Source organism: Rhea americana, unplaced genomic scaffold (genome assembly GCF_003343005.1).
Source record: "Rhea americana isolate MKP2758 unplaced genomic scaffold, rheAme1 scaffold_0, whole genome shotgun sequence".
Classification (NCBI taxonomy): domain Eukaryota; kingdom Metazoa; phylum Chordata; class Aves; order Rheiformes; family Rheidae; genus Rhea; species Rhea americana.
The window spans coordinates 4,106,497-4,119,714 of record NW_028185037.1 but is presented as its reverse complement, the minus strand read 5'-3'; the positions used below and the strand labels follow the sequence as shown (position 1 = coordinate 4,119,714).

At 38.8% G+C, this 13,218-nt stretch overlaps 1 protein-coding gene across 1 annotated transcript in view; it reads left to right on the top strand.

Moving 5' to 3' along the window:
* Nucleotides 1-13,218, top strand: part of NECAB1 (N-terminal EF-hand calcium binding protein 1) — a 60,835-nt gene that overhangs the window by 23,237 nt on the left and 24,380 nt on the right. The window contains exons 6-7 of the mRNA XM_085308859.1: nucleotides 4,976-5,001; nucleotides 8,246-8,343. Coding sequence (XP_085164985.1) covers nucleotides 4,976-5,001; nucleotides 8,246-8,343 — 124 coding nt within the window. The remainder of the gene's footprint in view (nucleotides 1-4,975; nucleotides 5,002-8,245; nucleotides 8,344-13,218) is intronic.

The following is a 13,218-nucleotide window of genomic DNA, read 5'->3' as shown; positions in this document are numbered from 1 at the left end:
TATGGCCCCACAGTGCTTCCTTCAGGATTTCCATGGTAAAAATAATAATGACAAATCCTCAGTATTTTAACAGTAGTTTAAGCATAGGATTTATTTGTTCCTTGGCTGGTTTGCTTTTGTTTCAATCAGAGGGCACAGTCATGCTGTTCCTGATTTATCACTGTCCAATACAATTAGGAAAAAAAAAAAAAAAAAAAAAAAAAAAAAAAAAAAAAGAATTAACTTTCAAGCAAAATGAAGAAACAAGAAAGATTTATTAAAAAACAGTGTGGAACACAGGCAAGCTCTGTAATTAAGTAAACTGCAGGGGAGCAAAAAGTATTTTTCCATAAAGGAATTATTCAACAGAAAAAAAAATCAGGAGGAAAATAATACAGTAGACTTTAATCATCTTCTAAAATTAGATTTTTAGGAYTAAATGACAGTCTCAGGTACTTGGTGCAGCACTGACATCAGAAAGGATGTCATGACTGTTTAGTGATGAGTGTTTATTGCTATTTAAGAGAAACAATTGTGATATTCGCTCTAGCTCTCCCGTTTTTCAGGACAGTAGCTGCAGAATTTAGTCTGGGAATGAAGTCCAGAGGAAAGGRCAAGATACCAGCCAGAGTGAGCTGATTGTTAGGTTTACTATTTTGTGACTGAATAAAGCAAGTTTACTGAGAATGATTTATACAGTTTGGATGCTAACACAGATCCTCTGCTCAGACAGACAAACTGCAAATAGAGTTGCTTGGAAATTTTCCATATGGATGGTTATTTTAATGGGAAATTCAGTTTCCTTCAGAAAAAAAAAAGAGAATCACTCACACTGGGAAAATGGAAATGAAATGAGCAGTTYCAATCACATTGACCTAAATGGAGATGACCTCAAATGCTTTGTTTCAGATCAGTTCTTCAGAAGATTACATTAGTTTCTCAGCAGTGAGCTTATTGCTTAATGGTGGGTATAGTTTGAARTTCTCTTTCATATGTTGGGTTTCCCAGAGAAATGACAAGGTATTTCTGTCAACATGTTGCTAAAGAGGACTTTAATAGGCCAAAATGAAAAATTTTGTTTTGGGTAAGAATGAAATGTTTAATCTCATAAAAAAAGTTGAATGAAAAACAGAAGTTGAAATATTATGATCTTCTACAGAGTAAAAACTCTGAAATTTGCTCAGCTTGTAGCAAAAGGTTGCACTCATCTCCTAGCTTAGTTTGGTGTGATTCAGACTGTACTAACAAAGCATGGCTCTGCAGCCCTTGAACAACTCTCTATAATCTTTACAATGCACACCAACTTTTAAAAGTATCACCAAGACTCTTGCAGGACCAGAACTGGACCAATTAAGGTAGCTAGCCAGCTATGTAGTCATTGCATCCTTGTGAAAATTGCCTAATGCAAGGAAAGAGTTGATTTTTGGTGAGTTGTTAATCAGGAGAAAAACCTTTAGTCTGTGTTCTATCCCTGCCTCATGTAGAGCAATAAGCGTTGATTCTGAAGTTACCACTTTGCCTGGAGCTAAGCATAAGCAACTAGGCAATTACTCAAGGGATCAGGATTTGGTACAGTAAAATAGCCATGACTCCACTGCTTGTGTCAAAGCTGGACAAAAAGGACCTCTACAGAAGGTAGAGAGATTGGGAGGAGTAAGCATTATCCTTCTCCAGCTCTATGTCAAGGCAATGAAAGTCATAAATGAAGTTAGTTCCTAAAATCTTTCTGATTCTTCAATAAAACAACTGCTTTAGATGACTGAAGTTGCACTTTATATAATTCCTGTTCTGATAACWTTCAAAATGTCTTTCTTGTGGTCCTGGGAAAATGTGTAAATCTTCTGCTGATATAGCTACCTAGAGGTGCCTCTCATACCAGAAGATAGCCTGTGGAAAGCTTGGCTGGTGGCGCTGAGGATTGATGGATTCATGTCAGYAGATTAGATTGGCTTTAACCTTACCTCTGTCCTGGCCAGCCCCAGTCCTACCTAACTGCACTAGGCAGAACTAAGAAGTGACCATAGCTCCTTTACGCTCCTGTAGTTTGCTCCCTCACTTCTCCAAGAAGTACCCCAAATAGGCAGTTTTGCCAGAGTTCGTTCAAGTGCATTTGCTGCTGKGTCTGTCACTGAGCAGCAGGTATGACCAGCTTTGCAGTGATCAGGACTGTTCACTGGGTTATTTATAACAGTCCTTTAAAAAAAAGCTCATATTATTAGGCAGATAGCATTTTAGACACAAAGTCAGACATTTAAAAAGACATTTAGTAGTCAGATGACAAACYGAGAGCAGAGATCTAAGAAAAGATTGTGCTGACATGACATGAATGCATTTGGCTGCACCCAATGCCTCATGTGCTTATCTTGAGTGCAGTGCTGGAGCCTGGATCCTAATCTTCCAGCAAATATTGCAAATAACATATTTGACATTACCAGATTAGAGATCTAAGCAAAAGCATATCCCTGGCATATAACCCAGTGAAGTGATGAACAGGTGCCCGCTATAAATCTGAGTACTGTGTTGCAGARACAGCCCCCAGTGTACATCTTGCCCTTGTACAATTAAATACATTCAAATCTTCTTTAATTGCTTCTGTAGCATCTGTAGCAGGTAGCTCAGAAATTTCTGTGCGTGGTGAAAGATTTTCTACGTTTATTCATGACTGTGTTGTTTGAAGAAGCGTGTTGTTATTTCTGACAGAGTGATATATTCAGTGATGCACAAAATTACAATGTCCCTGCTTAGAACAACAAAGAAAATGCTGAGGAAAGTGGATCCTCAGAGGGACTGTTGTAACAGAAAAGGCTGTCAGAGTGAAATTCGTGTTCTTTATGGCACCTCTATGTTCTGTCATAGGCTTCTGAAAGCTATGATGCAAATCACTCTGGACAATAGTCTTATTATTTTCGTGCCCAGTCCTAACTAAAAATTAGTTTGGCACCTGAATACATTTTTACTCATAGTCTRTTTGCACTGTATCACTAACAGTGATCATCTGATGACTATCAACTCCAAAAGCCTCTAAGCTGAGCCACTCAGTTGCTACACCACTGAGGATACTGCAGAACAGGGATCAGAGTGGAAGAAATGGGTTTTAAGGTGACATCTGAAAACAGAAAGTAAATCTGACTTGCTAGCAATGTTTAAGGCTATTTTAAACCTAGTTGTCAAGGAGTACATTGAGAAATACAAAAATGTCTTCTACAAAGAAAAAGAATTAGGGCAGATGATGTGCGGTGGCAAGAAACGTAGGGATKACAATGAATAAAGAGAAGGGGTCGTAATAGCAAACTCCCGTCGATTAATATCATGGTAGTTTGTTACCTCTTATTGACTCAGGCTACTCTATAGCTTTCTAGGTTCAACCTGAATTTGAGGAGTGAAAGTCTGGACTATYTGAAAATTTACCAGAGGTGATTGCTGAGAGGTCAGAAAGGTTTGATCGTTGATGCCGTAGTGATCTGTGCTGAACAGCCTCAAGGACTCGCAGACACTGTTTTCCCTGTCTTCCTCATGGCTTGCTGACCCACGAGTTAAGTTTCCCAGCTTCAGCACTGAATCCTGTAGGCTATGGATTTCACTATATCTGCCACCAAGGTCACTGGAAAAATCAGAGGCAATATCTATTTGAAGCCATCCACCTTGGTCCATTCAAATGCAAATCAGGTCACCTTTAGTTAATGAAAGTTTTGGGAAAATCTCATTTACATCATCAATTTAAAACATCCAGAAGTTTTTATAGCCCTGAGAACGCGAGTTTGTGACAGCCCAGGATCCTGYAATTTCTGTCTGTTTCTCTGACACACACACACATAAAACAAGATGTATGAAAGTTAGCGCTATCTTATGGGTGAGTGGCATTAAGATAATGATTTATTTCTAAAAGATAAATACAAAAATCCTATAAAAAATATAAGTTAAAAAAATTCTAAATGCAATCAGCCATTCAGTAATCACCCATGAGCAAAATTCAAAAAGAATACATAAGCTTTAATTTTCTTTCATCATCAGTTTCCCCTCTTTCTTGGAAAAAGTCAGTAAGTGTATTGTAACTTTTACAACTGAGCTGGAGGTCAGATTGTTTATCTTTTGACTATTAAAAGAGCAAATATTGCTCGAAAGTTGATCAAGCTGAAATAAACATATTTGAATTTTATGTAATACTTATCTAAGCATTTGTATAATGTTGGCATGGCAAGAAGAACTATTCTCCTCATATCACCAATTTTGCTCTTGCTTTCTGCTAAAGCAAGTCGTGGTGAGACTGCTCCACACGGCCACAAAGACTTCGAAATTGCAAGAGAAGATGGTGCTGAGAAAGCCGATTAGCTAATATGTCCCATTACTGTGCGTTTTCTGAGCTGCCTGGAGAAGCTATGCCCAGCTTTAGCCTCCCCCCTTACTGCCTGGCTTGCTCAGCGCTCCCGTCCGGTGAGGATGGGAAAAAAGACGTTGGGTTTYCCCTTGCTAAAGACGAAGACCTGAGCTGTCTGGGCGCGCTCTCGGTTGTGAAAGCCACGGAAGAGCGCCCGCGGAARGGGAGGGGGGAAACCTCCTGCCGCAGCCTGGCCAGAGCGGCTGCGTGCCCCCGGCGCGGAGCGGCGAATCGAGGGGGCAGCCCCCCTGCACGCGCGCCTTGCGCCCCGGGGCCGCATCCTGGCCGCTTTGCTCGGCACCTGCGAACGGAGCGCGGTGCCTCCCGGGAGCCCTGGAGGACTGCGCGACTCGGGCTCGTTTTGATGATCGTTAGGAATTTGGTGGTCCGTGACCGAGTCTGGAGCCTGAATCTCTCGCTGCCAGGTAACTCCATTACTTAGTTCCTGCTGGGTAGGAAGGAGGAGAACGTCCCTCCTTAATCTTTTTCTTTTAACAGACCGTTCTGTCTCTAAGTAGTCCTCCTGTCTACAAAAARCTTAATTTTTTGAGCCCTTCTGTTTACCAGTCCAACACAAACTGTTACTAAACTGACTAACCTTCTGTCCTCTTATCTTTCTAGCAATCTTGACCCAGAAGAGCTCTGTGGTAAGTTCCTTTTTGAACAAGAACACAACCCATGCCTGCAACAGCCCTATGCAAGTGAACGTACATTGTGATACAATTTTTTTCTGTTTAGCTTGCATGGTTGAAAGAGAAAAAATACAACTTACATGGAAAGAACTCCTAGGAGAGTGCAGATACCAGCTCATAATCTTTCTGATTCCATTAGATGCAGAAATTACTGTGAAAATATTTTTCCTCTAAAACATGTTTCTCATTGTTTGTGCTTTAAGGTCCATCTTTCTCTGTTCTGATGAAAAAAACAATGCTTTTCTTTTGTCTTATTTCACTTTCATTCAAGATTTTTTTTTTGTTAGTACATTACTTTCAAAGGTATAAATGTTTTGACAATTTTGAAAAAAGATTGTTATATTAACATTTCACTGGCATTCATTGCTTCCTCCAACTTGGTTCAGTAAAAACAGCAGTTTGACAAGTTCTGTCATCCTTCATCAAGAAAAACTCCTGCTAGGCCTAGAAATTGGCCAGCAACCTATTTTAGTCGCTATTCTAGGCTGTGAATCATGGAATAGCTTCCCTGAAATCCTTTTTTTGCTCTCTAGCTAATTTTACAGCACCTGATTTAGGARTACTGTTTGCAATGGAAAATAACTAACAGAAAACTTCTGCAAGTCCTCTCAGAAAGGTCAAAAATCAATTATACTTGTCAAAGACTGCGTATTTCCTGGGAAAAGGTGTCAGTAAATAATGGCCTGTTGAATTTTCCCAGGATCAGCAATATGGAAGACTTTGGAAGCTCAAAACACTGTCAGTTTGAATACCAACTCAGTTACTCGTCCCTAAGGTGACTCTGTCCGTAGTCAGGAACCCATTGAAGCGTCTCTGTGTGTAGCTTAGAAATATATGATGATGCAGCTGAAGTTAACTGAGCTATGATGACTTTTCCTAGCTGAGAATTTGGCCTAAATTATGTAAACGCGGCAAAGAAAGAAAGTGGCTTTATCTCACAAGTGATTTACTGCTATTGATAGATTTTTTTACWCCAGAGGCTAACGCGGTTCCGTAGCACCCGCTCTGCAATGTGAGTCAAGCTTGACTCACATTGCAGACCGAAGGCACTACGTGGGGTCTCAGTCTGACATTTACTTTCTTTTCCTGCYTGTTTTGATTAAATACRAGCTGATTTAGCAGTCCTCATGATATCTGAGCTCTCCAACTTCCCTGTAAATCTTTCATAAATTGCTGCTAGGTTGTTCCTTATTTATGAATCTGGTACTGAATCCACATGAGCCAGTTGCCCTGAAAACCAGAGCTAGGAGACACACATTTAATCTGGTGATTATGCAGCTCTTTCTTATTTATTTCCATTCTCTCCAGTAAAATGAAGGCTCATTTCCAGGATATTAATTCACAATACATTTTATTTCTGTATCATTCATTCAAGCACTCAGGAATATCAGATTTTGTAATCAGTGCTCCTGCAATCTTATGCTTTCATGGTTTCCGTGAGAAACTTGCTCTGACCGCTTAACAACCTCAAAATATTGCTATTTATTGTCTCAGAAGGCTCCATTCTAATTTTGTTCTGCCTGTCATTTAGATGTTATTTTTCATATTCTTCTAGATAATCTGATTTGTAAATGCATTTTCTAAAACAGTTTCTAGCTTTAACACTTTCTGTCTTATTTAACGCTCTTCCATGCCTGTGCCTCACTCCTATATTTCACTCCCTGAGCTCCATATTCACCAAGTCCACATCTGCATGGTGATCTCCCACCGTTGCCTCCTCTGACTCCATCCCATTAACCGCAACGGTGCGGCACCACAGCTCCCCCGACGAGCCGCCTCGGTGTCATTCACTCATCTATTCCTTGGTTCCTTGAGTCCCTCTTTGCAGCAGGACTCGCGGCAGCAAAGCCCTCTGGTTGATACAGACGTTGTCGTATGGCAGGTAGTGATAATAAGACTGTCATATGAGAAAGAGAAATGAGTGTAAAGGAAATGTATGTGGATCATTTTAGCACTACTTTGTCAATGGAGCCTGCTTTATCTGACAGTAACTCTGAAATACGTCTACAGCTACTCATCCTTCTTGATCTTATGCAGCCTCTGCTTAGTCTCTGAACTATCTTCACAGTTTGAACCCTTCCAAAATGCCTCACTGATCCCATTTCAGCCTTTTTCCTCTCTTAGGTTTTGTTGATTTAATATCTACTGTGTTTACAGACAATGTTGCTCTTCTCACCTGATTAGTATATTTCCTGTATTAATATAAATCTTTTTCTCATACAGTATTAACCTTCTGACAATATGTGTATCGTTGGCTTTGTCCATGTGATCCACTCTGTAAGCATCTATCAGCTAATCTTTGTATTGATGTTCCTTTTTTAAGAACTTTCAGCATTTACACAGAGGAATCCCTAAAGTCAGCTGATACAATAGTAATTGTATTTGCTTTTATGCTATTCTAGTCAGACATAAATATAACTAGGATTTGAGTAAATACAATTTTCACACAAAGACTTAATTCACTTTTATTCTTGACCTACCTTGAAGTATGTCTTTGGCTTTGATATCGGCTCTTTTTGTTTATATGTCCTTTATTTAAATAGCACCTATCTTCTGCAACTTATGTTATTTCTCTGTTTTTAATCTAAAAAATATATTAATCATAGTCACTGAAAATAGAATCATGGTACATGCGACTAGAAGCTTAACTGGCCAGCTCACACTCCCTCCACTTCTCAGAAGCCTTGGGAGAAACGGCTGGTCTCAGCTGACTGCAGCCCCTTTTAATCGTCTCTCTTCCAACTCTAAGGGCTTTAGTAGAGTTATTCGTTTTTCTATCAATGTAAAAATTAACAGCTTCAGTACATATCCACGAAAAAAATATTTCCCGCCAACAACTGTGAATTAGATTGTTAAACTGAAAATCTACTTTAGAAATAAAATGTAGACATTTTGAAAATAGGTCTGTTTCAGCTGTCAAACTGATATTTTAATTTTTGTCATTTTGGCAGCTCATTTATTGGGAAAAAAGTTTCAAAACACTGATTTTGGTATTTTAGGTACTCCCATGTTTTTGAAGGAAATAAAAATGATAAAATTTAAAAGTAAAAWCATTCTTTTATTGTAGATCTTGTTCACATTATACATTCAGATAATTAATGATGCTGTAACTGAACTCAGACTCACTTAAATTGAAGTTTCACAAAATATCACTTTGACAGGTCATAAATAGGTGACTTGGGTTTTCTTCTTCTTTTAGAATATTTTTCCCRGCACTTAGGAGAGTATGGAAATGTTCTTTCTGTCTTGGAAGACTTAAACATTACCATACTGAAGGCAATGGACAAAACAAAGAAAGTAAGTAAAAGTCACGGGGTTTTCTTTACACATTATTTTGTTCAACTGAACATGCATCCAGTATTTTGTTATGTAGATGTAGTTGCTAATTCATCTTTAGAGTCTTCCACATATATATGGTTCTGTAGCAAAGGCRCAGAAGAAAGAGGCTTGTCAAAGTGGTCAGGTATCACCGTGGTAAAGCTCTGCCTGCAAAGTGTTACAGTTCAGAGAAGATCRGAATTACCTTTGTGAATGACCAGAAAGATGTTCTTCATATTGTGGTAGTCCAGAGAGGCTTCCATGTCCCGCTCTGAATGCAGGTAGGTGTTACCAACATTTGAAAATAGTCCAAAGTTGAAAAAAAATAATCCAAAGTTGTGGAGGTAGTAAACACGTTAGCAAAAAGTTATGTAAATAACTTCAGCTATATTAATAATTGCTATTGCATTAGGTAAGCAGGAGTCATTTGGAGACATACTGGGGAGTCATGTTTATGTTATGGTTAAATGCAGATTCCAGGATATTTTTAAAAGATTAAAAAGGATTGTCTTCCCCCATGTTACCGGAAGCCCACTAAATCCCAGTACTCCCATGATTATAAAACGATCCTGGTGGTGGCCGTATAAATGCTGGGGGACTGGCCTGAAATAACTCTACAAAATACAATTGGTCAGTGAAAATCACATGAAAGTATCTGACAATATCAACACTAGGTTATCACTGAAAGGCAAACCATAAACAYTGGGTTTTTTGATTCTAGTCCTGAAAATAAATTTGAGACAGAATTATTCAGTGAGATCCTGTGGAGGCAACAAAAACTTTATTCTTCAGTCAGTGATCAACACGGAGAAAACTGTGCTTCTCTAGTGCAGTCGTTATCTCTGGCACTCAGGCATTTGCAAGAGTACAGCACCCATACATTTTTCATGAAATGCCAAAATAAAATCCTGAAAGRGTATCATATTTATTTAGAACCTGAGCCAGCAAGTTGAATGTCTCTCAGTTCATGCTTTGCCTCTTCCATTCCTAACGAGGTGAATGCAGCTGACTCACTGCCTTACTGGCCTGGACACTGAAAAGGAGCAGATCGGTTTATTCTCGCTACGCATAACTTGAAAAAATTAACTGCTTAATTAGCCACGTGCATGAAACATAGCTAAAGGGCAGAAGAAGTCATCTGATAGCTACTAGAAGTAAACAGAATGAGGCATTTAAGAATAACTTCAGAAGTTAATTATAGAGGAGGCATCTCAGTAGAGTAGTCATAATTATGAGAAGTAAGCATTGAACTGACTACACAATGAATAAGGCAAGCTGGAATATTAACAAGCTGCGTTTGTCTGCTTGAGGATCCAATCTAAAAAAAGAAAAACTCATTTAAATTTTATCTTCATGTCTGAAGAYTCAAACTTAGTGGTTTTTCCTTCTTGTGGGAATATCCCAATTGACAATATTCTTTCAGGGTGGTAAGACTAGAGCAAAGCAAATACTGCAAGAATTTTTTTTCAATTCCAGTTAACAGACAAAGTGTATGAATGCAGTTAATCAAACAAAACATGTGTCCACAAAGCTCCTAACATAGTTTTCCATCAAAGATATACCYAGCAATTCTGGCTTTGTACAGAAATTAAATTCTAAATTCAACCTTTAGARTACTCCCAAGAGGAACTTTCTCAATTATTATATGACCTACATACAAATCATTGGAGTAAAAATACTAAATACTCCCATCTTAAATAGTCCAACCTTTTATTGAAATTGATGGTCTAACAGCTGGAATATATCCACCTAAATTCAGAGCTGGAGGTGCAGCTTTGGCTGGTTAGCATGCTGAGATAGCACGGTTAAGTGATTTCCGTGGCCAGTCCCATCACCATCAAGCCAAAGTGATGCAGCTAGCATTGGCTGCAGGTAAAGTGGACACCCCAGCCCAAACATGCAGCTACTCAGGCCGGAGTGAGCTGACAGTGAACGGCCGGTGGTGTGCACCCAAAGCAAGGCTTGGACCTCCTCTGAATGCCCACGAACACACTGGTTTTGCCCTGCCATTGCACCAGCCTGGTCCCTTAAACAACCACTGAGCGCAGTCAGCGTTTATTACAATCACATGAGCTGTAACCTATTTGGAGAATTCATATATAGAAAAAAAAGCCTAAAACTCAGGACCTACACTTTGATAGCTATAAACACACAGRTTATCGACAGTGACTAGGCCAGGTTCCAGTAATCTAATTCAAAATTTCCTATTAAAAAAACAAACAAAAGAGACGATGGAACATTGTCCTTCCAAAAATCAATGAATAGTATATAAATGATTCACTACTACATCTTATTATCAATGGTAGAATGAAAAGATAGTGTATGCTGTCAGACRCAGTAAAAGCTGAGTATTTTAATGGACTACTGGTTATTTTTGGAATACATTTTCATATATACATGTGAGGGTCCTTTGGCTGGTGGCAAGAACTTCTCAAGCTCAACCTGAGGCCCGGTCTGCAGGGCATGGGGCTGATGACAAATCTGGTCCTCAGGGCTGCCTYGGGCTTTCTGTCCCCTGTGACCTCTCCTGGGTTTGAGAAAGCTCAGCACCTCTACAAAACTTTTCCAGATCATGTGTCACTTCAGAGAGGCAGCTCATTCTGCCTAAGCATTTGGGGAAAAAAGGAGCTGTTTGATACTCCACTCATTTTATTTATCCAGTTTASAGTCATATAAAGAATCACCAATATGTGCTTCATACAGAAAAACCCTGCTTTCCTACCAATTCATATTGTCCTTACTGAGTAGATACCTTACATGAGAGGCATCTGCAAAGTCGGATTCTTAGCTAAATTGCTCATCTTCTGTTTCCAAGGAAACCCAGAAGTGTCAGACTTTAGCAGAAAACATAGATCAGCATGCAGTCCTCTGAACAGGGGACCAGCATGTCTGAAATTCTAAAAAACAAACCTCTAAACYTTCCTTATTCTAGATACAAACAGAATTAAAAGTTAAAAAGAAAAAGTAAAGATGAATATACTTTTATTTGCTTCCTGGCATGTATTAATCTAAATTTGAAAACATGAAAAAGAAAGATGTTATTTGACTCGCATCCATAAAGCCAGTACAAAAGTGTACATCGAATAGTTTTTATTCATGAACAGTTTTGAGTCTTTCTGTTGGCTTTTTTAATTCTCTATAAATTTTGGAAATCACATGCRTTAATGAATAAAAATCATAATTTTTGTTTACAAGTATTTTCTACCTGTGAGTTCCTTCAGCCTTTAGTCAGAAAGAATTCTCACCAAGAGCAATTTGAGCTTGGCTCATGGATTCCTAGATCGAAATCAAGATTAATCAAATTGTCTGCATCATTCCAAATGATTTTCTGTTGTCTTTTTGGTTTTCTTTTTCTTACTCAGCAGATTAGAAGATAACTGACTCCTGCAAGGTAGTTACAGTATAATTTCAATATACTTTATCTACCTCCATAATATTTACAAACTGACRTTTTCTTACACAAAATGTCTTCAAAATTCACACTGCTTTGCCCGCTGTGAACAGATGTGAGAGACATGAGAGAACTGTGAAGGGAAAAACTTCACTCARATGCAAATAGCAGGTTTAAAAATACTGTGAGAAGAAACTAAGATGGCATAAAATGTTATCCATAATGAAAGGCAGTGATTAGGTGCATGTAAGAGAAAGCAGGTATCATTAATCCACATGCATTTAAAATAGTTGCAGAAATACAGATACTAAAGCAAAAGGCTAGAGGAGCTACCATGCCTTCCCTCCAAAGCTTCTGTGATTTATTTGGCCTGCTTGAGGAATTTCTTTGCTTTCCTAGGTCGCTTGCTTTTGTGGTTGCCTTTCTGGGGATACTCACGTCTTAAGAGCAAGATTCCTTCCTTGCAAGCCACTCTCTGAACGATTCAAAGCCAGAGCAGAAGGATTTAACAGCGTTCACTGTGGTTTGGAAAGGTCGTCAGTGCAGCTTTCCTGAAATCCCAATTTCAGACTTTTTTTTTCCTAATACGAACAGTTCTGGGTCAGTGTATCAGACAGGAACGCAGGAAGCCCTCACTAGTGGAGGAATGGCACAGGTCCTGTGGTCCTTGTCTCGAGGGAAAATGCTAGCCTAAAGCATGCAGAGAAATACATACCAAAAGAAACATTTTTCAGCAGGGGAAATGTTTAATTACATTTGCAGTCAACGCGCTTTAAAGGCAAAAGTCATCTTACCAGAGGATACTGGCATAGCTACAACCCTTCTGTGTGGTCCTGCTCTCCAGGTGTTTTACCATTACACAAAGAAGGGAAATGTTTATCTGAGGATTTATAGGGAGCCTGGTGGCATTTGCTATTTGATTGTTTCTGTCCTCGGGATGGAAAGAACATATGAGTTGGTTTTGTTGCTAGAGACAGCGGTGGAAAAGGATAGATTAATCATTGGTGTCAGTTATTTTTCTTGTAGCTGGCAAGTTGCTGTTTTCCTGATCAAAGTACAAGCTGGGATGGCTGTGCTTAACTCATTTCTTTTTTGTCTTATGAACAGGAAGCATTAAAAATTAAAGACTCAGCAAAACTTTGTGGAGGCACTGGAAGCCTTTTTTTTCTGACATCATTTATAGCAAGATGTAGAAACCTATTAATTAAAATATTTAAAATATTTAATAACAACATTTTTATTACTCAATTGTACATAACACTTTTAGGAAGCTACATTTTTATTCCATTCCATAGCATGCAGTCACACACAAATACCTGAAGAGAAACTTTGCAACCCACAGCACACAAAAAGGATGTCTATCACAGAGTAATTACCTATGTAGATAAAAATGGACTACAGGTTTTTTAAGGTGCTTGGGACTTCAGTTCTAGTAACCTTTATTGTCAACTTGTGAATGCTGA